Consider the following 15,151-nt stretch of genomic DNA (forward strand, 5'->3'; position numbering starts at 1 on the left):
TTATTAGAATTATATTGTACTACATTATAACATAATCAATATTATATGTGTATACAATATATTATATTATTAGCACAGCACAATATTAGCATTATATATTACTATATTGTACTATACCACTATACTGTAATATTATTCGTAATATTACATGTAATATAAAACATATTGTATTACTATTAGAATTATATTGCACTACATTATTATGTTATTCTCAATATTATATGTGTATACAATATATTATATTATTAGCACAGCACAATATTAACATTATATATTACTATATTGTACCATACCACTATACTGTAATATTATTAGTAGTATTACATGTAATATAAAATATATAATTTTATATTGTATTATTATTAGAATTATATTGTACTACATTATAACATTATTATCAATATTATATGTGTATACAATATATATAATATTAGCATTATATATTACTATATTGTACTATACCACTATACTGTAATATTATTTGTAATATTACATGTAATATGAAATATATAATTCTTATATTGTATTATTATATTGCATTCCATTCTATTATTCTCAATATTATATGTGTATACAATATATTACGTTTTCAGCACAGCACAACATCAGTAATATATTAATACTATAATATTGTGTGTGTGTGTGTTTGTGACATTTATATGCTGCCCTTCTCACCCCGAAGGGGACTCAGAGCAGCTTACAAGAGTGACAACAAGGTGTTAACGGTGGCTCCTTGTTCTAGGCAATCCAACATGCAGAAACTGTTTGATGCCTTGACCTGCCCTCCTGGGGAAAGATGGAACCAGCTAAGAATATCCACAAGCCTCCCAGATCTGGACAGGTGAGATTTCAGTCATGTTCTTGCATTACACTCGGTTCCTACAGATTTGTAGGCTTACCTTTTGTTGTTTTGGTGAGTAGGTCTTCATAAGGTCCTCCAGCACAACCCTATGATCTGCTTCTGCCACACATTGTCCATAGACTCATGATGGAAAGTTTAGCAGTTCTTGGAGAGGACATCTCTCTGAGAATATCTATCTTCTCTATTATGATTATATGGTCATAGAGACATTTATTTATTTTATTTTGGGCTTTTATATCCTATCCTATCTCAACCTCCGCAGAGGTACTCAAATCGGCACCACATCAAAAACATAGATATACAATTTAATGGCAAAAAGTAACAATATTAAACAGTATAAACAGTATAAAGCAATATAAAACAGTATAAAAACAATAAATCAACCAGTCACTGGTTTAAATCATTATCAAGGACATGAAGGACAGTCTATCAGTTCTATATGTCAACACGTCAGCAAGTCAGCCTAATCTACAAAGGCCTGATCCCATAGCCAGGATTTTACTTGTTTCTGGAAGGTCAAGAAGGATGCAGCAGATCTAATTTCACTCAGGAGGGAGTTCCATAGCCGGGGGGCCACCACAGAAAAGGCCCTGTCCCTTGTCCCCACCAGACGCGATTGTGACAATGGAGGGACAACAAGCAGGGTCTCCCCAGATGATCTTAGGGTCCTAGGTGGATCGTAGCAGGAGATACGTTCAGACAATTAAAACTGGGCCAGAACCATTCAGGGCTTTATAGGCCAAAGCCAGCACTTTGATTTGTGCTCCGAAGCTGATAGGCAGCCAGTGGAGCTGGCGTAACAAGGGCATTGTGCGCTCCCTGTACCCATCCCCAGTGAGCAACCTGGCTGCTGAACGTTGGACTAGTTGGAGCTTCTGGGCAGTCTTCAGAGGCAATGTTGGAGAACTTAAAAATTCCCAAGAAGGCTTTATCTCAAAAAAATAGTATTTGGTTTTTTTAAAAAAAATATTTAAAATGTTTGCGATTTTGCCACTCCTTTAACTAATTATGGGCCAGGTAACTGTTTCAGATATTTAATTAATTTTTTCGTACCGTTTGTTTCATACGGATGGCACGAAACGGTCCACCCTCTTCTGGTACGGAAATATCACTGAAAGGAAAGGAAAGTGGGAACAGTAACTGTTTGGTTGCCTGATTTTTGGCACTCGGGCATAGGCCCTGGCAGGCGCGGGCGCTTTGTGTTGTGACTCAGATGGGGTCTCTGAGTGACTCTGACGAGGATGATGGGATTCAGGTTCACAAACAGGTTCAAAAAGTTCCTGTTGTAGGCAATGAGGAACAGGGCGTGCAAGTTCAGTTTCCCACAGCAGGGAATGATGTTTTTGATACTGAAACTAGCCAGGTGCAAATTGACTCAGAAAAGGAGGACAGTTCTTAGCCTGAGAGTAGGCAGGAAGGCAATCAGGCTGACACTAACAGGCAGCCTGACCTTGATGAAATGGGAATCTTAGATTGGGCTGACCGTTTGGAATTCAGAGTTCGAAGGAGTGTGAGAATAGCCAACAAGAAGGAGATTAGAGGCCAAATAAATGCTTTCATGTATTGCAAAGGGTATTAAGCAGTGTGTTTAAAAACTAACCTTTGTCAGAGCAACTTCTCACTCAACCAAGCAGCTTGTGCTCATTTTCCTGTGTCCATGGTCTTGGGATTTTTTTCATGTTCTCGTGGGACTTTGTATCGTTGGTGCCACTTGGAATTCTGCTTTACAGTGCTATCTTTTATTGTTCTTTGGAACCTTATTTGCTTTTTAAACTTTTCATCTTTACTTTTTAATAAACTACAAAAACTTCAGTCAATGTGCAGTTTTGGTGATTTTAGCAAGGTGAATCTATTCTGAGGTGCAACACTTTGGGCCTGCAAGCCCCACATACACTCTCCTTGGAAAGAAAGTGTGGATGTGGCATGCAAGTCCAGAAAGCACCCCACACCTGCCAGTGCCTAAGATTGAGGGGAAGGGGAGTGTGGGTAGCCCAGATATTGCCACCAATGGGGCAAAAATATTTGTTTTTTTCGGACCTGGGGTGAAAAGCTCATTCGGAAAGGCGCCCATTTTCAGGAGAGGCGCTCAGAAACAGGACCTTACAAATGAAACGGATAGTGATCCTATACAAATGCACAAGACTACCTCTAACCCAGTGTTTCCCCAGGTGTTTTGGTCTTCAACTTCCAGAAATCCTAACAACTGGTATACTGGCTGGGATTTCTGGGAATTGTAGACCAAAACACCTGGGGACCCTCAGGTTGGAAACCACTGCAGTATTGATATTCCGCCCTTCTCACCCTGCAGGGGATTCAGGGTGAATCACAATGCACATATACATGACAAACATTAAATGCCATAGACACACAACATACATAGACTTTCCAACTTCATGAGGGTATGCTTTTGAATTCCAGCCATCGGGGGAGCTGTTGCTTCACCAACCACTTGTGACACCAATAGAGTACTTCCTCATTCTTTTGCACGCGGCTGGAGAGTTTTATGGCATCGTAGATTAGTTAAATTAGCCTCCCCGTATAAGTGGTACCTAAATTTCCTACTTGACAGACGCAACTGTCTTTCTGTCACATTGCCAGGGCTCTGCCATATTCAGATAGAGATGAATCAAACTCCCAGTTTTATCAAACAGTTTAATTAAAACAGCACTTACTTGCTAGCTGTTTTAATAGATCAAAATATAAAACACAAAGATAGCACTCAGCTACAGAATAAACAGAAACTGATAGCAAAAATAACTTTGTAGTCAAAAGGGTCCAGTCCAGTGGTCAAACGCCGAGAGTTCAATAACAGAGTCCAGGGATCAAGAGTCTATACCGTAGTCAAAAGCCAGTCCAAAGGTTTAAGGTTCCAGGGTTCCAAGATTACAGGAGACAGGTCAGGATACCGAAAATCCCACAGACCTGGGGGGCAAACCAGCAGCATCCACCACCAAAATGCAACAGATACTTTTCTCCCAAAGATCAGTCTCAAGGTTAGCTCCTTAAATCCAGTAACACCCAGCTGCAACCCATCTCCTGCACACCTCCACCCCTAATTGCTTTCACCCATGAACTCCCACTTACAGATTACCAAACCCTCTAGAACAGTGGTTCTCAACCTGGGGTCCCCAGATGTTTGTGGTCCCCAGATGTTTGTGGCCTGTTAGGGTTCAGAAATCCTAACAGCTGGTAAACTGGTTGGGATTTCTGGGAGTTGTAGTCCAAAAACATCTGGAGACCCCAGGTTGAGAACCACTGCTCTAGAACTAATACTCACATTAATCCTTCCATCACCAACCATCAACTGCAGAACATATGACACTTTTGGGCTGCAAAGGTCGACAGCAAGTTAGACAAATGGTCGGGAGCTTACTCTAGCCAGGACTGGCTTCAAACTCATAACCTTTCGGTCAGTAGTGATTTTAATGCAGCTGACTCCCAACCAGCTGCTCCACAACCCGGTCCCATACTTCGTGTGTATGTGAACACATAACAATACTGTGTGGCTTCAGTAGTTGTCACATAGTTGTCAGAGATTCCCCATCCCACTCTTTAAAGATGTATGTCCTCTATGGTCACAAACAAGTCTGTACTTTGATCTTACTTTCTCAGATTTCAGCAGCACTTTACGGTCGGCAGCGTAAGCCGTGAGCCAGTGTTGAGAGCTCATCTCCCGACGTTGCTGCAGGAATCACAAACCATTCCTGATAACAATGCCGAGAACGATAAGGTAAGGTTCTGCGTTTATGCTTGTCATCATTCTTCCTTCAAAGGTAATTTGTGGGCCTTTGTTCTTTTGCTTCTTCCAGAAATGAGTCAACAAGTGACACAGAAGTGTGTACTAGATTGTAGACTTTTTGTCCTGATCGATATCAGGCTTATGTCACACTATGTAGCAAAATTTGGAGAGAAAAATCAATAGATTCAAAATCCGATTCTCGAGGAGAGTTTAGCAGATATCACACACAGGCTGCTAAAAAATGAATGGATCCTAAAACACATAAGTTTTGAGCTATCTCGACAAGGCAGTTCAGTACGGATCTTGAAGATCTCTCATTCATACAAGGGTTGAATGAAAAGTAATGCCTCCACCTTCGTAACTCCTCAACAGATGGGAGTACTGGTATGTGGCAGGTACTGGCTTGTTCAGTAGACTTTCCTCTGCATTTCCATTTTGGCGGGAAGCCTTAGCATTGAACGGTTGTGTTGTTAAAAGTGCGAAGTATGGAACCCTGCACAATGCAATTTAAGCAATGTGCAATCATTGCATTCTTGACAGCAGAAGGTGTCACCCCAAAGGAAATTCATCAGAGAATGCAAGCTGTTTATGGTGATTGTGTTGATGTGAGTACTGTGAGTCGTTGGGCAAGTAGGTTTAAAGATGTTGAGGTGGGAACATCTGAGTTGTGTGACAAAAAAAGAGTTTGACGTCCTGTGACAGCAACCACCAAGTTTCACAAGCAAAAAGGTTGACAATTGATTCAGGAGGATTATCGTATCACTCAGAAAGAACTTTCGAGCATAATCGGCATTTCACAAGAACGTGTGGGTCACATTATTGCTTTGCTTGGCTATCAGAAGATCTGCGCAATATGAGTTGCGGAAACAGAGTGTCGACTTCTTCCGTGACGGCTTCAGAAAACTTGTTCATCGTTGGGAGAAATGTATCCAGTAGTTTGGTGATTATTTGGAAAAGTGAATAGTGGTAGTTAAAGAGAACATTCTAAGGATTATTTCTGCGTTTGATTTACTAAAATATTCCCATCCAAACCCAAGTAACGAAAGTGGAGGCATTACTTTTCACTCAACCCTCGTAGAATCCTAGGATTGCAATAGATCTCAAGGATCATCTGGTTCACGAGCCCCCGGTAGCACAGTGGGTTAAATCCCTGTGCCGGCAGGACTGAAGACCGACAGGTCACAGGTTTGAATCCGGGTAGAGGCGGATGAGCTCCCTCTGTCAGCTCCAGCTCCTCAAGCGGGGACATTAGAGAAGCCTCCCTCAAGGATGATAAAAACATCAAATCATCCGGGCGTCCCCTGGGCAATGTCCTTGCAGACGGCCAATTCTCTCACACTAGAAGCGACTTGCAGTTTCTCAAGTCACTCCTGACACGACAAAAAAAAAATCTGGTTCAACCCTATTCTGCCATGCAGGAAGTCACAGTTAAAGCTTCCCTGTCAGATGTCCATCCAGCCTTAACAATCTCAAGAGAAGGGGAATGTCCCCGCATTCATATTCTCCTGTGAAACAGCTCTTACGATCAGGAAGTTTTTCCTAATGTTTACATAGAATCTCAAAAAAGAGCCAAAACTAATTTTCAAGACATATGAGTGGATGAGCACATAGGTATGTTATTTAGTGTGGTTTTTGCAGGATGTTAGATTCCCAAATAGCTTCAAGCTGGGTTTGTCTTAGTTTTCCCACTTTCTAGGCTGTGTGTTCCTTGTCCAAAAGGTTCGGGATCCGAAGAGTTTGGTTTTCGATTTTGCAATTTTTCCATGAGAGATGATATTCATGTCTAAGCACAAGATTCATGCTTGTTACCTGTGCGCCTTAAATACATTCCCTGAAATAATTTATAACTTTGTGCATGAAGTTTTATAGCTTTGTCCATATAATTGAACTGTAATGTAATGTGACTCTTCCTTCCTTTTTGAGGTGGTGATCACCATCTTGACGGGTCTCCCAGGCTGTCGCTCAGGTGACCTCGCTTCTTTCTTGGTCACCTTTAACAAAGAATATGGAAGGTGAGAGGAACTTTTCTGCTTTTCTCCGCACTGACACAAGTCTTTGAATATGCATTGAATATGTTTGAATGGTGTTTAAACGTGATTTTTAAAAGACTATTTATATTTTATTCTGTTTTAATGTTTGTATATTTTAAATTGTGTGCTAATGCCTTTATGTTAAGCCACTTTGAGTCTCCTTCAGAAGAGATAAACTGGGGTATAAATAATAATAATAATAATTTAAAGATCGAACTGCAAAGACTCTGGCACAAGCCAGTCAAGGTGGTCCCAGTGGTGATCGGCACACTGGGTGCAGTGCCTAAAGACCTTGGCCTGCACTTAAACACAATCGGCGCTGACAAAATTACCATCTGCCAGCTGCAGAAGGCCACCTTACTGGGACCTGCACAAATTATTTGCTAATACATCACACAGTCCTAGACACTTGGGAAGTGTCTGACGTGTGATCCAATGCAACAACCAGCAGAGTGATCTTTTTTTATATATATATAAAATAATCTTTATTACTTTTCTTAAAATTACAGATATATAGATAGATAGTACTAGAAACTAGATAGAGGGAAGAGATGGGAAGAGATTGCAAGCAGTTAGGTAGGCAGCATTGCAAACACTGCGGTTTTTAAAGAGACTTGTGATAGACTTGGCTTCATTCTGTTCTCAATGCCGTGTTATAGGTGGCTAGTTTACCGCCAAACCATGGACAGCCCTGAGTGTTTCAGCGCCGCTCACTTCCAGAAGTACCTGGCTGGCGTCCTCGAATCCCAGCACAAGCGCAACAGCCGGCTCTCCACTTACAGCAGGCAGAAAACGAGGCTGCTGCTGGTCCTGCAAGGGTAAGGGACCTCTTGCAAATTCAAAGCTCTCGTTTTGGCATTGCTTAGACTTCAGATAAATCATCTTAAAATGCAAGTGGTGGAGAAGGGTCACAGGCTTTTAACGTGCTGGGTAATTGAGGGGAGGAAACAGCAAACTTCAGGAGCTTAATAGAAAGCACGCTTTTTTTTCTTTATATCAAACAAACATGCTCCCATCCATAGAATCTTAGAATCATACAGTTGGAAGAGACGTCGTGAGCCATCCAGTCCAACCCCTTTCTGCCAAGAAGCAGGAAAATCGTATTCAAAGCACCCCTGACAGATGGCCATCCAGCCTCTGTTTAAAAGCCTCCAAAGAAGGAGCCTCCACCACATTCCAAGACACACAGAGAGAGTTTCACTGCAGAACAGCTCTCACCTTTAGGAACTTCTTCCTAATCATAGAATCATAGAATCAAAGAGTTGGAAGAGACGTCGTGAGCCATCCAGTCCAACCCCTTTCTGCCAAGAAGCGGGAAAATCACATTCAAAGCACCCCTGACAGATGGTCATCCAGCCACTGTTTAAAAGCCTCCAAAGAAAGAGCCTCCACCACATTCCAAGACACACAGAGAGAGTTTCACTGCAGAACAGCTCTCACCTTTAGGAACTTCTTCCTAATCATAGAATCATAGAATCAAAGAGTTGGAAGAGACGTCGTGAGCCATCCAGTCCAACCCCTTTCTGCCAAGAAGCGGGAAAATCGTATTCAAAGCACCCCTGACAGATGGCCATCCAGCCTCTGTTTAAAAGCCTCCAAAGAAGGAGCCTCCACCACATTCCAAGACACACAGAGAGAGTTTCACTGCAGAACAGCTCTCACCTTTAGGAACTTCTTCCTAATCATAGAATCATAGAATCAAAGAGTTGGAAGAGACGTCGTGAGCCATCCAGTCCAACCCCTTTCTGCCAAGAAGCGGGAAAATCACATTCAAAGCACCCCTGACAGATGGTCATCCAGCCACTGTTTAAAAGCCTCCAAAGAAAGAGCCTCCACCACATTCCAAGACACACAGAGAGAGTTTCACTGCAGAACAGCTCTCACCTTTAGGAACTTCTTCCTAATCATAGAATCATAGAATCAAAGAGTTGGAAGAGACGTCGTGAGCCATCCAGTCCAACCCCTTTCTGCCAAGAAGCGGGAAAATCACATTCAAAGCACCCCTGACAGATGGTCATCCAGCCACTGTTTAAAAGCCTCCAAAGAAAGAGCCTCCACCACATTGCAAGACAGAGAAAGAGAGAGTTCCACTCCTGAACAGCTCTCACCTTTAGGAAGTTCTTCCTAATGTTCAGATGGAATCTCCTTTTCATGTAGTTTCAAGCCATATAATAATAATAATAATAATAATTATTATTATTATTATTTCAATACGAAAGCCTGCATGGTGATCTTGTTTGCTGTATACTCATCTTGTTGTGTATCTAATAATAATAATAATAATAATAATAATAATAATAATAATAATAATAATTTCAATACAAAAGTCTGCAAAGTGATCTTGTTTGCTGTATCCTCATCTTGTTGTGTATCAAATACTAATACTTACTTAGGCGATCCCTCACTTTCTGAGGATGATTGTCTTCCAATACTCTTGTGGGTCCGTATGTGGCTGTGGAGCCCTATTCTTGCTCTGCATCTTCTTCCGCAGTGAGGGCATTGGTTTCCAGGTGGAAGGCGGTCTCGGTCGGGGTTGGCTTGACGTGCCTTCCTCTTGGCACACTTCTCCCTTTCGTTCTCCATTCGTGCCTCCTCAAATTCTGCAGCACTGCTGGTCACAACTGACGTCCAGCTGGAGCGCTCAAGGGCCAGGGCCTCCCAGTTCTCAGTGTCTATGCCAGAGTTTTTAAGGTTGGCTTTGAGCCCATCTTTCAATCTCTTTTCCTGTCCTCCAACATTCTGTTTTCCGTTCTTGAGTTCAGAGTTGAGCAACTGCTTTGGGAGACGGTGGTTGGGCATCCGGACAACGTGGCCGGTCCAGCGGAGTTGGTGGCGGAGGACCATCGCTTCAATGCTGGCGGTCTTTGCTTCTTCCAGTACGCTGACATTTCCCCACCTGTTTTCCCAAGAGATTTGCAGGATTTTCCAGACGCAGCGCTGATGGAATCGTTCCAGGAGTTGCATGTGACGTCTGTAGACGTCTCGCAGGCATATAGCAGAGTTGGGAGGACAATAGCTTTATAGACAAGCACCTTGGTATCCCTACGGATGTCCTGGTCCTCAAACACTCTCTGCTTCATTCGGAAAAATGCTGCACTCACAGAGCTCAGGCAGTGTTGTATTTTGGTGTCGATGTTGACTTTGGTGGAGAGGTGGCTGCCAAGGTAGCGGAAATGGTCAACATTTTCTAATGTTACACCATTAAGCTGTATCGCTGGCATTGGGGAGGGGTTGGCTGGTGACTGCTGGAACAGCACTTTGGTTTTTTCAATGTTATAGTAATAATAATAATAATAATAATAATAATAATAATAATAATAGGAGCAACCCCATGGGCCATCTAGTCCAATTTCCTTCTGCCATGAAAGAAATTCACAATCAAAACACTCTCAACAGATTGCTATCCAGCCTTTGTAAGAAAAAGGAGGAGGAGGAGGATCGGGGCGAAGGGAAGTGAGGAGCCCCTCAATTTGCTTTGCAGAGCGCTAAGGGCTCCAAGGAGCACAGTTTGAGAACCGCAGGTTTAGAGGATTTTGGGCATTGTTGAGGTTCAGCCTGTGTGTGAACCTGAACCTGATTCTCTGATTGTATTTCCTGATGCTAATGAAGATGTTGATTCTGAGGGCAGTGTAGAAGATGACGGTTTGTGTAGTGAAACTCCTGCAGCCTTGGAAAGTGAAACTCCTGCAGCCTTGGAAAGTGAAAGTCCAAATTCCCATGAGAATATTTCAGAGCCAAGCGATGAACTTTCAGTCCCTTTTCCTCCCAGTCTTAGCTCTCCAGAGAATCTGACACCTGGTCTCTCTAATGAGGATAGGAGAAGGCAGATTTGGCAGAGCATATTGGGAGGCAGGAGAGAATCTCAAAGTTTACGAAGGACAGCTAGACTGAGAGAAATGCAAACAAAGCCTGAAGGCGTGTCACATAATAGATTTCTCGGCCTTAAGTACCTCACACCTGGATGCATCTTCAGACCAGGCATCACTCCAGATTCAGGCATCATCCTTGGCAGGTCTCCTGATTCCAGTGGCCTTATTCCTAAGAGGCTTCCTAGTTGCTTCAAGTACGGTTAGTGGATTGCTAACAGGTTCCAGGATTTAGTAGTGTTACTGTGAGTTTTTGATCTTGTTCATGGACATTTCTTGTTGCTGATTTTTACTGTGGCTTTTTATTTTGCATATTTCCTCTATTTTGGTACTCATCTTTCTTCAATAAAAAGGATTGTTTTTCCTGAAATCAAGTGTGGTGGATTGTTGTCTGAGGGTCCAGTTTCCTGCTCTGGGTTGCAACAGGCATGGCAGTCCAAAACGAAGAACCTTCCCTAAACGCAGGAGGATTGCCAAGGAATCTCAGGTGCTATGGGCCATATTGGGAGGGAGGAACTTGCAAAGCCACTTCTGAATATTCCTAGCCCAATAAAACCATGCGAAATGAATGGGGACACCAGAAGTCAACAAGGAACTCAAAGGCTTGTGCAAATTGTGTGTGCACTAGTTTGAAGAATCATGAATCCAGGAGAAATGCTATTCTGCTCAAGGGAGTTCAGCTCCAAATCTCATATTCCAACAAAACTTCCCAAAGCAACTCCGAAGTCTTCTCTGCCCTCATACATAGCTTTTTCAACCATAGAACAAGAGTTGAGGGATCCTCTATTTGTTTAAAATAGTAGCAACCTTTGGCATTTTGTCAACAGAAGCCAGGAAACCCCTGCCATTAAACTTTTGTCCCCTTTTTTGTTTTCCGTGCAATGCAAGTTGATAATGCAAGGTGAAAACAATATGGGGTTATGACCGGGCGGAAGGATACATCCCATCTTCTCTGCTTGAGATGTCACACAGTCCGAATAGAATAAATCACCCCAACTGTCAAAGGGAGTGGACTTCATCTGACAAAACAAAAATACTGCCCTGATTTCATTGGTTCCTCTTCCTCGTTCTTTTGCCGGAAGCATTTGCAGGAAAAATCACTTAAGATTCCTGCTGTTCAAGGCCAAAGTCTTCTCTGGTTTCATGGGCAAGTTCTTTGACTCTAGGGCATTCGCAACCCAAAATCGAAGTCATCACCCCGTCCCTAGCATTCAGATGTGTTTGGCTTCAGGACTTGGAAGTTAAGTTGTCTGACTCTTGTGTCCAATAGTTCTTAGATCTGTTGTCTTCACATTTGTCTAGACCAGGCATGGGCAAACTTTGGCCCTCCTCCAGGTGTTTTGGACTTCAACTCCCACAATTCCTAACATGCCTGCTTTAGAGGGTCCCAACAAACCATGATTGGGTTGTTGTAGGTTTTTTTGGGCTACATGTCCATGGTCTAGAGGCATTCCCTCCTGACGTTTCGCCTGCATCTATGGCAAGCATCCTCGGAGGTTGTAAGGTCTGTTGGAGCTAGGAAAATTGGGTTTATATATCTTGGAATAATGTCCAGAATGGGACAAAGAATTCTTGTCTGTTGGAACCAGGTGTGAATGCTTCAACTGACCACCTTGATTAACATATAATGGTCTGACAGAGCCTGGGGCAAACTTTCGTTGAGAGGTGATTAGAGGTGATTAGATGTCCTTGTTTGTTTCCTCTCTGTTGTTGGGCTGTTGTGATTTTATTATATTGATTTTGCATTTTATGTATTTTACTTGGTTCTGCTATGTTTTTTTGTTATATTGTTTGTATTGTGTTGATGGGTGTGGCCTCATGTAAGCCGCACCGAGTCCCCATGGGGGAGATGGAGCGGGGTATAAATAAAGTATTATTATTATTATTATTATTATTATTATTATTATTATTATTATTATCATCATGGTTTCCTCCTTTCTGTTGAAATTGACCACATGCTTGTGGATTTCAGTGGTTTCTCTGTGTAGCCTGACATGGTGGTTGTTTGAATGGTCCAGCATTTCTGTGTCCTCCAATAATATGCTGTGTCCAGGTTGGTTCCTCAAGTGCTCTACTATGGTTGAGTTCTCTGGTTGAGTTAGTCTGCAGTGCCTTTCATGGTCCTTGATTCGTGTTTGGACAATGCTGCGTTTGGTGGTCCCTCTGTAGACTTGTCCACAGCTGCATGGTATACGGTAGACTCCTGCAGAAGCGAGAGGATCCCTCTTTGCTGAACGTAGCATTTGTTGGATTTTCTTGGTGGGTCTGTAGATAGTTTGTATGTTGTGTTTCCTCATCAGCTTCCCTCTGTGGTCAGTGGTTCCCTTGATGTCTGGCAGGAACACTTTTCCTCTGGGTGGATCTTCGTCTTTACTCTCGTGGCTTGTTTTCAGTCTTGCAGCTCTTCCGATGTCTGAGGTGGAGTGTCCATTGGCCTGGAGAGCCCAGTTGAGGTGGTTCAGTTCATCTTGGAGGAAGTGGGGTTCGCAGATTCTTTTTTCACAGTCTGCCAATGCTTTAATGGTGCTTCTTTTTTGACTTGGGTGATGGTTGGAGTTTTTATGTAGGTATCTATCTGTGTGTGCGGGTTTTCCGTAAACGGTGTGACCCAATTGTTGATTGCAAACCATTATCGCAATTCCAGTAAGCGTCCGTATTTGATTGAGAGGTGAGAAGGTCCGGTTGCGTAAGCTGTGAGAGCCGTGCCATTTCTTTCCTTCCTGATATTGCAACTCTCTTTCACACAGAGAGTCCCCTTTATCCCTGCTGCCTCCACCCTAAAGTGGCAGCAAAGTTCATGAGTGGCCTTTATCACTTCACAGCTCTTTCCTTTTGTGTTCTCTGCAGATACACAGACGTGATTGACGTAGTGCAGGCTCTCCAAACGCACCCCAACGCGGACGTCAAGGCCGCATTTGTCGTCGGAGCCGTCACGACTTGCGTAGAGCCGCTGAGTTGCTACATGGAACATAGGTATGTTTTCCAAGTCCTTGCATTCATGTTGGTGGGACTGGAGGGAGGGTCGAAAGCTCTGCAGTCAGAAGTTCAATCCCTTTAGCCCAGCGTTTTTCAACCTGGGGTTTGGGACCCCGGGGGGGGGGGGGTCAAGAAGGGGATGTCAAAGTGGTCACCAAAAACCATCAGAAAACATCAGTATTTTCTGTTGGCCATGGGAGTTCTGTGTGGGAAGTTTGGACCAATTCTCTCTTTGGTGAGGTTCAGAATGCTCTTTGATTGAAGGTGGACTATAAATCCCAGTAACTACAACTCCCAAATGTGATTAAGTAACCTTGAGAGAAATGAGATAATGTATGTTCCAGCTGGGAACAGAAGGGAGTCACCCGTCTCAGCCAGAGAGAAGAGAGATAAGCAGATGTGCAGAGACTTTCGGTTTTCCCCACTAGTTCCTGTTTGTAGCTCGCTGTGTTAAGACGTGTCTTGGATGTACTTAGTAAAACCTAGTTTCTTTTGTAACTGGAAGCCTGCAGAGTCCTTATTTTGCACTCAGTGTCTGCTGATCTAGCAATCCTTCCCCTGGAAAAACGTCAACACTCTGGCAAACGTAAAGGCTTATTAAATATGGTTGTCTGTAGGCAAGTTGATGGTGACTACTGGATGGCATATGTTCTGTATCAGAAACTAGAGCTGATGTAGTCTATCCAATGCCATTTTCTGAATCAGCAGCACATATAACCAAACTGAATCTGAACACACTGAATCATCCATCTGAACATGAGGAAGAACTTCCTGACTGTGAGAGCCGTTCAGCAGTGGAACTCTCTGCCCCGGAGTGTGGTGGAGGCTCCTTCTTTGGAAGCTTTTAAACAGAGGCTGGACGACTAAAATGACCAAGGGTCTGGAGAACAAGCCCTATGAGGAGCGGCTTAAGGAGCTGGGCATGTTTAGCCTGAAGAAGAGAAGGCTGAGAGGAGATATGATAGCCATGTATAAATATGTGAGAGGAAGCCACCAGGAGGAGGGAGCAAGCTTGTTTTCTGCTTCCATGGAGACTAGGACGAGGAACAATGGCTTCAAACTACAAGAGAGGAGATTCCATCTGAACACGAGGAAGAACTTCCTGACTGTGAGAGCCGTTCAGCAGTGGAACTCTCTGCCCCGGAGTGTGGTGGAGGCTCCTTCTTTGGAAGCTTTTAAACAGAGGCTGGATGGCCATCTGTCAGGGGTGATTTGAATGCAATATTCCTACTTCTTGGCAGAATGGGGTTGGACTAGATGGCCCATGAGGTCTCTTCCAACTCTTTGATTCTATGATTCTATGAATCTAAAGTTGACCAAAACCAGATTTGTAACCCTTTTGGTCCTGGTCAAGTGGTCCCTGGTCAAAAAAGGTTGGGAACCACTGCTTTAAATCAAGGAGGGATGCATTTTCATCAGGACATTCCCTAGTATTGTGTCGCTGTGTGTTTAGGCATGTATTTTCGATTGTATGCCTTTGGCTTGTTTTATTGTAAAGTGCTGTGCACACTTAATGGTGTTATATAAACCAATGACAACAGATAATGTTCTCACATTGCAGCATGGCTAAACCAAGTCCAAAGCGCTCACCTTTAGCGTGATTTTTTTTCCGGTTCACACTGAAGGAAAAGATGCATGGTGTGTGAAAGTAGTACAGAGTGTTCGTGTTGTGTACCAG

The 15,151-nt window shown here is 43.0% G+C and overlaps 1 protein-coding gene across 2 annotated transcripts in view; it reads left to right on the forward strand.

Annotated features, from left to right (window-relative positions):
• Positions 1-15,151, forward strand: part of DNAAF9 (dynein axonemal assembly factor 9) — a 160,982-nt gene that overhangs the window by 115,780 nt on the left and 30,051 nt on the right. For both annotated transcript variants that reach the window (XR_010909988.1, XM_067468543.1), the window contains exons 24-28: positions 743-841; positions 4,475-4,592; positions 6,525-6,613; positions 7,291-7,449; positions 13,345-13,470. Coding sequence is in view for 1 of the 2 variants with exons in the window: in XM_067468543.1 (XP_067324644.1) it covers positions 743-841; positions 4,475-4,592; positions 6,525-6,613; positions 7,291-7,449; positions 13,345-13,470 (591 nt within the window). In the remaining variant the exon portion in view is untranslated. The remainder of the gene's footprint in view (positions 1-742; positions 842-4,474; positions 4,593-6,524; positions 6,614-7,290; positions 7,450-13,344; positions 13,471-15,151) is intronic.

This window comes from Anolis sagrei, chromosome 5 (assembly GCF_037176765.1).
Source record: "Anolis sagrei isolate rAnoSag1 chromosome 5, rAnoSag1.mat, whole genome shotgun sequence".
Classification (NCBI taxonomy): Eukaryota; Metazoa; Chordata; class Lepidosauria; order Squamata; family Dactyloidae; genus Anolis; species Anolis sagrei.